Below are 13107 nucleotides of genomic sequence, written 5' to 3'. Positions count from 1 at the left end.
CTCCCTTCGATCATCCTCTGAAAAATTTCATTTTGCTGCTCCAACTGCTTGGAACTCGCTTCCAAACAACCTTCGTAACATCCCCACACTTTCTCAATTTAAACGTCAGCTTGAAACCCATCTCTTTCGTCAAGCATTTCCAGATTCACAGAATTAATTGCTTCTTTGTTTGTTTGTCTTTTTTCATGTGTTTGCGCGTTCTGAGTTCCACGGAAGATTTTGCGCCTTAAAAGAACCATTCATTATTATTATTATTATTATATTTCCGTGATCATAAATCATAGGATGCGCACTCTGTTAGCCCATAAATGATTCAATAATTCGTATTTTTGTTACTCTTTATCAAAGAGTTTTGATTTAGGTTTAACTTGGACAGAACCACAAGAGATGAATCACGCAATACAACAAATCAAGCCAAGGTCATGGCTCTATGGTCAAGGTACAGTATAGCTTCATTGAATCATGAATCAATACTATATCAAGCCAAGGCCATCGCTCTATGCTCCAGTATAGCTTTATTTAATCATGAAGCAATACAACTCATGAAGCCAAGGCCATCACTCCATGCTCCAAGTACAGTATAGCTTTATTGAATCATGAAGCAATGCAACTCATGAAGCCAAGACTATAACTCTATGCTCCAGGTACAGTATAGCTTTATTGAATCATGCAGCAATACAACTCATCAGGCCAAGGACATCACTCTATGCTCTAGGCACAGTATAGCTTTATTGAATCATGAAGCAATGCAACTCATCAAGCCAAGGCCATCACTCTATGCTCCAGGTACAGTATAGCTTTATTGAATCATGAAGCAATACAACTCATCAAGCCAAGGACATCACTCTATGCTCTAGGTACAGTATAGCGTTATTGAATCATGAAGCAATACAACTCATCAAGCCAAGGCCATCACTCTATGCTCCAGGTACAGTATAGCGTTATTGAATCATAAAACAATACAACTCATCAAGCCAAGGCCATTACTCTATGCTCTAGGTACAGTATAGCGTTATTGAATCATGAATCAATACAACTCATCAACCCAAGGCCATCACTCTATGCTCCAGGTACAGTATAGCGTTATTGAATCATAAAGCAATACAACTCATCAAGCCAAGGCCATTACTCTATGCTCTAGGTACAGTATAGCTTTATTGAATCATGAAGCAATACAACTCATCAAGCCAAGGACATCACTCTATGCTCCAGGTACAGTATAGCTTTATTGAATCATGAAGCAATACAACTCATCAAGCCAAGGCCATCACTCTATGCTCCAGGTACAGTATAGCTTTATTGAATCATGAAGCAATACAACTCATCAAGCCAAGGCCATCACTCTATGCTCCAGGTACAGTATAGCTTTATTGAATCATGAAGCAATACAACTCATCAAGCCAAGGCCATCACTCTATGCTCCAGGTACAGTATAGCTTTATTGAATCATGAAGCAATACAACTCATCAAGCCAAGACCATCACTCTATGCTCCAGGTACAGTATAGCTTTATTGAATCATGAAGCAATACAACTCATCAAGCCAAGGACATCACTCTATGCTCCAGGTACAGTATAGCTTTATTGAATCATGAAGCAATACAACTCATCAAGCCAAGGCCATCACTCTATGCTCCAGGTACAGTATAGCTTTATTGAATCATGAAGCAATACAACTCATCAAGCCAAGGCCATCACGCTATGCTCCAGGTACAGTATAGCTTTATTGAATCATGAAGCAATACAACTCATCAAGCCAAGACCATCATTCTATGCTCCAGGTACAGTATAGCTTTATTGAATCATGAAGCAATACAACTCATCAAGCCAAGGCCATCACGCTATGCTCCAGGTACAGTGTACATACATACATACATGCATACATATTCATATCTTTTATTGCATATAAAACCACAGTAACATACATTATATATAATACAAGCGGAGCATAGTAATGCAATAATTACGCAACAGTGAGAAAGAAAAAGAAAATGATGAGATACCAATATTATTATGGTTGGGACAATTGCCAGATACCTCAGCAAATCGGCAAGCCATTATCACTGCAAAATAGTGCGAGCGCGTTGCTTCCAGATAATATTTGAGCCAATGGCTGCGCTAATGCTGAGGTATCTAGCGATCGCCTTACACTGCACCGCCTATTTGAAAAGCCAAGAATTTTTAGTCCGCAAGTGACTTTGTTGTGAATACTTCCGAGACTAACTATAATAATGACAATTGTTTTGCATCAATACGGTGTGTCCAGGGTGATGTGCTCATTGAGTGGTTGATAAATATTGAATTTGGTGTTATAACATGTGTTAACAATGTTACAGATGTTACAGTAGCCTTGTACAGTAGTGTACTATCGAGTGACTATTTATGTTGCATACTTACCTACATACATACATATACGAATTTTTTATTCAATAATGAACAAATACATTTGGGTCACCAAAGCGGCATTATAAATCATTACATGAATAAATTACAAACAACATGAAATTGAACAGGAAGAATTAATTGATTTTGGTGAGCCTGTATCGCAGTCTCCAAATCATGACTTGCTGACCTGAGGAAAAACAAAAGTTCAGAATAAATGAGTTTTTAACAGTTTCTTGAAAGTGACAGCAGAGCTTTATTGAATCATGAATCAATATAACTCATCAAGCCAAGTCCATCACTCTATGCTCCAGGTACAGTATAGCTTTATTGAATCATGAAGCAATACACCTCATCAAGCCAAGGCCATCACTCTATGCTCCAGGTAGGCTACAGTATAGCTTTATTGAATCATGAAGCGATACAACTCATCAAGCCAAGTCCATCACTCTATGCTCCAGGTACCGAATATTTGTATTGAATCATGAAGCGATACAACTCATCAAGCCAAGGCCATCACTCTATGCTCCAGGTACAGTATAGCTTTATTGAATCATGAAGCAATGCAACTCATCAAACCAAGGCCATCACTCTATGCTCCAGGTACAGGTACAGTATAGCATCATTGGTTTGTCTTTTTTTCTACGCTTTACTTACATTTTTTTCAGTCAAGATAAAACCACTTTTGCCACAAAACAGCTGATTTGACACATATGCAGCAATGTAAATCAAATTCAATCGATTTTGACCAAAGAAACAGCTGATTTTACAGGCATATATTAAATGAACATGGAAAATCTTGTTCGGATGGTCCCCAAAACAGCGTTTTTGTTTGTTTGTTTGCTTGTTTTGTTTTGTTTTGTTGGGGTTTTTTTTTGGGGGGGGGGTTAAGCTGATCCTGTCGCTTGTTCTTGGAAGATAATGTATGTATATTCTGAGAATGCCCTGAATGGTCTGATTCCCAAAGAATTCCCACTGTTACTTTGATGTGATGATCTATTAGCAGAACAATATAACATTGAAGCAAGTTTGATGAGGTGGCACATATAACTAACATCCAGAATAGGCAATATTCTGTCGTTTCTAATTTGGTGTTTTATGTATTTGGTGCTTGAGGAGTTAGAACACGCAAAGTTTGTTATTTGTGACTAAAGGATAATGAGGACAATAATGAAATCTGTTATAAACAGTAATGTGTATTGAGTTAATTCTGTTTTGAGGTAATTATGTGAAAGCGGTGGGATTTGTTTTGAGCCGAGGTAATTTTCTGAGAGTCTTCTGAAGGAGCGCAAGGTTAAAAAATTTAAAAAAATACTGAGGCCCAACACAAATCTGACGATATGGTTGCAAAGTTATATAAATCAACAATTGTTTTCTTCTTTGTAGCCCCTGGGCATGGCATCCAGATGAAATCAGGCAGACTCATAGTGCCCGGTAGATTTTGGACAAAGGTGACTGACTCAGAACAAATAGGTATGCAGCACATTGAAGGAGATTTAGGACTCACTGTCATCTTTACACAATCCCTCATTTCAAATCATTAGTTTTGTTTTCTCTTTTGTTCAGAAACCAAAACTCAAGGGATTAAAAAGTAGAGCAGATCTGGTCTGCAATCATAACATTATTATGCTGGGAGGACACAGTATAGGGTATATAACCAGAAGTATACAATAGCCTATTGTGCTAACATACTTATTATCATGATTGATATCGGAAATCTATCCCCGCGGATGACAGTTGATGCTCTCTGTCGAAGGTGGCATATTACACCCAGAGTTATAGGCCTAGAAATCATATACATGCGCGTATATTGAGGGGTGGATGGGGGCTTTGTTTGTTTGTATGAAACATAAACGATGCATGGAGATGATTTGATTATGAATTAGTTTATTATCCCCGGTAAGCACAACTCATACCTTTGACCTAGGCTCCCCTTCCCCCCCCCCCCCACTTATATAACCTCCTCTTCCCTAAGTGTCTCCTTCTCCCCCTCCTCGCTTCCCCTATATTCGATATCTCCTCTATCTCGAGCTCTCCTCCCCCTTCCCTTTTCACTTCCAATGCTCTCTCCCATCTGTTTCCCTTTCTCCCTGCCCTTACCTCCCCAACACACACTCTCTCTTTTCCACCCACACACACTCTCTTTCACCCTGTATCTTCTCTCTTTCCCCCTCTATCTTCTATTTTAATTTCCAGTAAAAATTGCTTCAGTAAAGGTCATTAGCTTATATTGGAAGTCACATATAATAGCCTTTCATTGATTCTGGTACATGGGATTAAGGACATGGCCTCATTTCAAATATTGAGTTTTAGTTTTGGTTTTGGTTTTGGTCACGTGGTTTTCTATTGTCCTGCCTAACCACTTGAATCACAAGATATCGAACTCATTGTTTCTACCTTTTGTTTAAAACTAAACATTTGTGACAGGTAGTTTCGGTTTTGGTTTCAGTTTCTTATAAGTGGTGTGACGAATAAAATTACAGGATTTTCGAGTTACCTGATCTAAGTATACAAAAGAAATGTTTAAATTTCGCAGTGCAATATTCACGAGCAGAGAAGTCGAACAAAGCAGTCTACATTTGAAAGCATTGATTTAGTTTAAAAGCATTGACTTGAGACTACGAAATAGCCTAAGCTGATTTCACTGTGAAAATTTATAGACCATCGAAATATTTGCATTCGACATTACAAAAGGGGCCACTATTGTAATTGTATAGGTGCTATAAACAAAATCGATTCATGTCCTTAATCCCATGTACCAGAATCGATGGAAGGCCATTATATGACCTCTAATAACCTAATGACGCATAATGAAGCAATTTTTACTGCAAAATAGAAGATAGAGGGAGAAGAGATTGTGTGATGTGTGTGTGTGGGGGGGTGGAGGGCAGGGGGGATATGGGCCGGGAGAGAGAGAAACATATGAGAGAGAGCATTGGAAGTGAAAGAGAAGGGGAGGAGAGCTCGAGATGAAGATATCGAATGTAGGGGAGGAGGAGGGGAAAGGGGTAATTTAGGGAAGATGTGGTTATATAGGGAGGGGAGCCCCCTCTTAAAGAGAAGAGGTATGGGTTGTGCTTCCCGGGGATAATAAACTAATAATAATCAAATCATCTCCATGCATCGTTTATGTTTCATACAAACAAACAAATCACCCCACCCCACCCCATCCTTCAATATACGCGCATGTATATGATTTCTAGGCCTAGAGCTCGTGAGTGTAATATGCCACCTACCGTCGACAGAGAGCATCAACTGTCGTCCGCGGGATAGATTTCCGATATCAATCATGATAATAATTATGTTAGCACAATAGGCTATTGTATACTTCTGGTTATACACCAGGCACAAAAAGAAAACTCGTCAGTTATATTCATCCTTGCTGTTCAATAACTTCATAATTTTGGATTATTCTGAAATATACATTTTGTTAATTTGACTTTTCTTTCTCATTTGACACCCTGTTCTTGAACATTGAGCAAGAATTGACCAAGATATGCGCCTCCAAACTCTCAAACCCCAAAATGAAAAGTTGCAATTTTAACGATTCAATTGTGCCTGTTACACTGTGTGCTTTATTGATTGGCCCGTGGTGCTTGTGTGCAATACAACGATGTGTTCCCATTGAAAATCGTTGAAAATGCAACTTTTGATTTTGGGGTTTGAGGCTTTGGAGGCGCATATCTTGGTCAATTCTTGTTCGTTTTTCACGAACATGGTGTCAAATGAGAAAGCAAAGTCCAATTAACAAAATGTATATTTCAGAATAATACAAAATTATCAAGTTATTGAACAGCAAGGATGAATATAACTGACGAGTTTCTTTTTGTGCCTGGTGTATACCCTATACTGTGTCCTCCCAGCATAATAGTGTTATGATTGCAGACCAGATCAGCTCTACTTTTTAATCCCTTGATTTTGGTTTCTGAACAAAAGAGAAACCAAAACTATATATTTGAAATGAGGGATGGATCGATTTTGTTTATAACACTTCAGTCGCCGCTTTTGTAATGTCGCGATTTTGTTTATAACAACTCAGTCACCGCTTTTGTAATGACGAATGCCAATATTTCGATGGTCTATATTTTTTCACAGGTAAAATAGCCTTAGCTTATTGGGGGTTTTTAAACCACGTTTTTCAATGTAGATCGACATGCTCGATTTCTCTGCTTGTGAATATTGCACTGCGAAATTTAAACATTTCTTTTGTATACTTAGATCAGGTAACTTCAAACCAAATAAATTTCTTATTCACACCACTTATAAGAAACTGAAACGAAAACCGAATCTGCCTGATACAAATGTTCAGTTTTTAACAAAAGGTAGAAACCAATAATTCGATATCTTGTGAGTCAAGTGGTTAGGCAGGATAATAGGAAACCACGTGACCAAAACCAAAACTAAAACTAAACATTTGAAATGACCGAATGTATTTAGGCATGTTGGAAATAATTGGGGGGGTATTTGTGTTATTGCCACAGTGCATTGTTACGAGTTGCTTAATGACTCAAGGCCAAAAACACCTTTATCCCAAATTCACTTCAGAATGCACAACAAAACACACTGATTAATTAAGTTGACAATATCCAAGTCTTTAATTGAAAGTAAAATATGATTGGTACAATATATGACAACAAATGCACATACAATCAATGATACAGATACACTCATTTAGCAAAGTTACTTATCCGGCAACCTTCATCTTGTAGTTGATTGTAAGGTTCTTGTTCTCAATGTTCTTGATGTATATCCTGGTTCACTTGTCCTGCGATGATCAATTTTCAGCAAAGTCCACTGAAGACTTGCAGTTATGATCCTATGCGTAAAATCCTTTGCGTATAAAATCCTCGCTCAGAAATGGTGCTGCTTTTTCCACACTTAACTCCTTGCTCCAGACACTTAACTCAATGCGCCGTTCTCTATCTCCAAAATGGTGCTATTTTCACTTTTCACACTTTCACCAGGAAACAGCCCGTTTCCACTTACTTTGACAGATGTGTTGTTTAATGTTTCATAAACCAGACTTCAGCAAGTCGACAGAAGAATATAATTTCCTTTTGTGGAAGAGGTACGCACTTTGACGTAAACTAGATCTTCTCCGGCAACACTGGCATGCAGTAGTACATTGGCTACATAAAATATTTCTGGTTCGCAATTTCCTTTCTTTGAAGAAATTGGACTGTAAGCACATTAGTTAGCCCCAAACAACATTCAATTGTACAAAATTGTGTTTACATTTTCTTATATACCAGGCACGGGAAAATCCCATTATTTTAATAGTCACTATTTTACAACACATGATGTGATCTTGGAAATTCCAAGGAACAATTTTAAACATGATCAACCTTTCACATTACATAACTTCCTTTTGGTTTTTCCCAGTAATTATGTCATTTTCACTTTACAATCTCGGGGAATTCCAAACTATCCCAAATTAGAAATGATTCAATTTGTTGTTGCTCAACTGCGAGGGGAATCCCTAAAATGTCTTATGAAATATATTTTAATTTTAAACAAAGATAAATAATCAAATTAAATTACTCAAAGCACATGACATCATTAATAGCTAATCACTGCTTGTGCGTGATGTGCGCAGACTGCAATTCAAACCGTTTCATGGTGCATATGGACATGACGCGGGTGTCGACTGCCAACGACATGTTTCAAAAAACTTCTAAAAATTCAAAAATTTCCAAAATGTAAATTTTCATTACCATATTTGGAATCAGCATGAAAAATGCATTGAAATGAGTACAAACAAGCCTAGTATTGGTTCAGTGGTTCTTTAGATAGCTCTTGATATTTTGAGAAAATATCTTACAATTTGGACTTTTTATGTTGAAGCCTATGGCTAGCACGCAGAGCATTAATGAAACAAAGGTCCAATGTATATTGTATTGTTTACACGAGGATACCTTGAATATACGAACAACTGGAAAGAAAAGGTGCAATGTACACCAACTTGACGTAGGAAACGAGTCAAATACAGACTACAGACGTGATACGCAGAGGGGACAACCACAGTAAATGTATATCCAAAAATGTCCAGTTCCAAGGACCACAGAAGTGCTAAATCTGCAAAAACAACATGGATCAATTGGAATACAAAAAGTGCACTAGAAATTCTGAACAGCAGACAAGGAATTGTCCCCTGCATGTTTCTGCAGCTTCGCCACACAGCAGGCATTGGCTCAATGTTAAATTGGTTGAACTTTTCCCGGTTTCCTTGTAAATGTATACCGGTCAGAAGTTTTGCTCTTATTGATATTCTGTAGACATCACTCTGATTTGGTTCATCATCTGTTTCATCTGTTTCCAATGTTGGGTGTGTCTAGCTAATAGAACATGTTACAGGGAAGACTTTGTGTTTTACTTAGACTTAGTACTCAGATTTAAACTAAAATAATAGAGCACAATATATTAAGGACCAGTAGCGTAGCCAGCGGGGGAGGGGGGTGTTGGCGGGGGGGTAGAGTGCCGCCCCTGACAAAAAAAAAAAAAATGAAAGAAAAAAGTGCCCTCTAAAAAAAAAATGAAAGAGAAAATCAGGAGGGCAAAGGAAAAGAAAAGGGCAAGGAGCCCCTTTTCTAGCAAAATTTAGGGCCAAAATAGTGTAAAATACAAAAATTTCCGCGCTACGCGCGCACATTGTAACAATAAAGCCCTTTTTAGCCGGATAATGGGCGAAAATAGTGTAAAATACAATTTTTTCGCGCTACGCGCGCACATCATCCCAATAAGGTCCTTTTCGGGAAGCTCGAAGACATACAGTCTCTATGTATTGTATGACGCAACTGCAATTTTTTTCGTCTGTGCCCCAAAAATTTTATTTTGCCCCCCCCCCCCCGACCAAGAAAGCTGGCTACGCCCCTGTTAAGGACCCATACCTTTAAGCTCCTGTTGTATAAGGCCGTATAAAATTAATGTTTTGGTTCTCGTCCAGAGGATTTTCATGAATTGATGAGGGAGGGAGGTTTTTTTGTTTTTTTTCAATGTAAAATTAGCATTGTCAGTAGTTTTCGGTCTTCTCCAACAGTGCTCGAGGAAACGATGAGGCCCTTTTTTTTCAAATGTGAGATTCTGAGGATAAACCCCTAGAGTACCACAAAAGACTTGGAAGTGATGCTTGTTCTCTAATAAACTTATTTATATGTATGAAGATTTCATAAATCATTCCAAAGTCTAAAAAATTGAAAAATTCTAAAAAAAAAAAAAAATCTGACAAATCCCAGAAATTGAGGAGGGAGGGACGAGAACCAAAATATTAATTTTACACGGCCTAAAAGCATTATGGTTGCAGTATTCCTCATTCAATATTGTGGCAATATTTACAGACTTGGATGTGCAAGAAAGCTGTATGCACTACATGAATGTACATTATAATTATTCTTCCCTACTTTCTTCCCTGATCAAAATATGTCAATTTATTAATGTTCTGCCATTTTTTATTTTAATTGAGCCAACACCCATTTCTCATCTATCAGTATGTTTACCTTACACTTTGCAGATTTTACAAATGGGAGTTACCCCCAATCCAATGTGATATACAGTGATGATCACGGTAACACGTGGCATCCAGGAGGCAGCCTTGGCTATAGGGAAGATACAAACGGCATTGCAATATTTAGTGATGAAGCAACAGTAAGTTATTACAGGTTGTTATAGATATTGAGACTGAAAATCACACTCATTACTGGGCGACTGCCGATAAAACGCCCAATAAAGACTTAAGGCTGGTTCAAAGTGTATATTCGAAGGCGAATATTCGGCTTCGAATACTTTTTGGTCGTCAAAATATATGCGGCTTCGAATATAAAACTATGAACCGGAGAAAGATATATTTCTACAATTCACAGCGTTGCCCGACTGTTAACAAGTATTGCCCGTTGACCTAGGTAAGCACAAATTAGAGAATTTCTTTAACGTAGTCAATACAATAATAGGTAAACTCAATATTGAACTACTGTCATGATTTAATGTCTGTAAAATAAAAATGAATAAATTAATTAATAAGTTAATAAAGAAATAAATAAGTCAATAAATAAGTCAATAAGTGACCATGCGTTTTAAGTGGAGATGTAACATTTTGGGGTTCATAATATAGGCCTACCCCGGGGAGGCCTACAGCCTATGTAGTTAAATTTGGTGTCAAACTAAAGCTTGTGATGAGACCAATACAGTAAGCATAATAAATGTTGTAAAAATTATTAACATCAGTAAATAATTGGTATATAATTAGCATAATTTGCGGGATGGAGGATGATCAGGAGGAGCAAATTGAATATAAGTGACCCCCAGTGGTCATATAATGCAAGAGGGCCATTTCTTTTTCACATTTTGTTTACAATTCACTTTAAACTGCATACTTTAACACCATACAATCATATTCCAGGTAATTTAATTTGCTTTGAGAAGCAATTTTGCATATTTTATTTTCTATAATTATCAAACACATGGCTAATTGTTATTTATGTTTCACATTTTGTTTACAATTCTATACATTTAGCTTACCTAGGTCAATGGCTTTTTCTTTTTCAACCTATTCAACCTGACAATGTCCCAACTTATACCTAATGTGAATCGAGCCATTTAACATGTGCTTGTAGGACAACGATTTTGAATTAAACATATTAATTGTGATATTTTAATTCCCTAGAACACCACAGTTAAGCGTCAAGTCCAAAATTGTAAGTGGGTTTTCTTTTATTTTACCTCATTATTTCGTTAAAATTACTCGAAAACCCTCCTAAGAGTTGTTACTGATATACATTTCATAATTTTGGGCAAAGACTAGCCAAATAGTTGACCGAAATCGTATATTTGCACCAATATTTGACTGAAATCGTATATTAGCATTACCGCCCTTCGTGACTTTATTGCAAGCCAAAATGCTGCTAAATGTGAAACGAGATTACTTGAAATATATATTTCAAGAGTTGAACAAGTTTCAACTCTACGAATATATTTCTGAAATATGTCTATCTGATTGGTTGATGGTCAAGAGGATTACGGCATCCTCAAAGTCTCTTGCTGTAATTCTCTAATCGATATCTATTATAGGACCGATCTTTTGAAATCCATACAACCGTGTCAAATGAAATAGTCTCGGATCATAATTTGTGCACGATACAACGTTGATACTTCATATTTCGGAATTTTATTTAAAATAGGCATAAATCACCTTGAACAGGTTGAATGCTGGCAAAAGCAGATAAAATAACTATGGGTTGAATTTACATTAATCAGTGTCCTGGGCCAGGATAACATGTAGGACTCCTTCGCACAATACTTCACCAAATGTCCTTGCTTTCATTTTCTCATTTAATTTATTTTTATTTTTATTAATTTCTTTATTCACTGCCTTTGTGGTCAATCCGGTATTGCCAAATATTTCTCGTCCATTACCGGTGTTAATCTATTTATTTATTAAAATGCACCATCTATTAAATTCCTGTAATACAATGTATAGTCCTAGCGTATTTGATAACAAAGTTGTTTTTATTTTTGATTGGAATTTGGGGTTCCATAGATTTACAAGGGGTCAGTTTTACACGATTTCATATATAAAATATGTTTGGGCATGGCGGAATTAATATATGATTAAAAATAGACATACTCTTAGGCCCCCTTTTTCAATGTTTGTACATTATTAATATTAATATTAATGTACAAAATGCAAACGAATGTATGTAGGCCTATATATATTTGATTGTTTTGTAAACATTAATTTTGATGTTTACTCATATGTCTGGAAAGTCAGGAAAAAAAAGGAGTATCGATATTTCCTGGGAAAGTGGATCAGATGAGCAGTGAGTAAACACATTCGCTCTAAATGTTTACTTGATTTTTATTTTTTTTTGAATTTATTAGGCCTACTGGTAAAGTGCAGAAAAACACTCCAAACGCACTCTAGGATTTTTCATCAGCAGCAGTAGAAATTTCTCTTGCATAGATTTTCGGGTGATCTCGCTTGGATTTAGCAAACAATGAACCGTTCACTTGTACATTTGTAGGTTATGTTTGTAAGCCTAAATATCATATTATTTGCATAAAACATAACTTACCATCACTACAGCATTGGAATGCTATTGCCTGCCAGGCATTTTCCTTATTCTGGACGTCTTTATATAGTCCCTTACTTTTATGTCATATAAAATGGGTACGCTTGTACCGCACTAATAACGTTTTCTTTCAGTTCGTTATCAGCCATTTTGGAACTATCCAGGCGTATTTTGCACAACTGTGCAGGTTAATTTTCATTGGGGATTTTTGAAATCATCGTTCGTCGAACGATATTCAGGTGACCTCGAGCCTTTCATATAAATCAATAGTATCTCGCTATCAGTTGCGCGATATTTAATCCGACTCAACTCGGCGTGTCATCATATTTTTTTTCGTTGCCGTATATATTTTGACGTCACAAAAAGTATTCGACAACGAATATTCGCCTTCGAATATTCACTATGAACCGACCCTTAGTCACCGGACCGCGCCGGCCAGTTAAAGTACATGCCCTATCACACCACTCCACACCATACATAAATTCTCCCAGTCACATTTCCCAAATATGAAATTAAAAAAAGTCAAATTTTAATTTTGTTCTTTTAAAGTTTGGCAGAGGCGGGGTTCGAACTCACGGCGCAACGCTTAGTACTCTATGAGCCTAGCGCCTTAGACCACTCGACCACTTGTCTTGTTGTTATTCATCTGAAACTTATTTAAAAAT

General features: G+C 37.0%; 1 protein-coding gene across 1 annotated transcript in view; it reads left to right on the top strand.

The window, feature by feature from the left end:
* The first annotated feature begins 350 nt into the window (after positions 1–350).
* LOC140139502 (sialidase-3-like) overlaps positions 351–13107 on the top strand; it is a 29641-nt gene continuing 16884 nt past the window's right edge. The window contains exons 1-3 of the mRNA XM_072161232.1: positions 351–439; positions 3768–3854; positions 9889–10022. Of these exons, the coding sequence (XP_072017333.1) occupies positions 388–439; positions 3768–3854; positions 9889–10022 (273 nt within the window). The 5' untranslated portion in view covers positions 351–387. The remainder of the gene's footprint in view (positions 440–3767; positions 3855–9888; positions 10023–13107) is intronic.

Source organism: Amphiura filiformis, chromosome 18 (genome assembly GCF_039555335.1).
Source record: "Amphiura filiformis chromosome 18, Afil_fr2py, whole genome shotgun sequence".
Taxonomy (NCBI): Eukaryota; Metazoa; Echinodermata; class Ophiuroidea; order Amphilepidida; family Amphiuridae; genus Amphiura; species Amphiura filiformis.
Note: the sequence above shows the minus strand (reverse complement) of the source record. Positions and strands in the feature narration are given on the sequence as shown.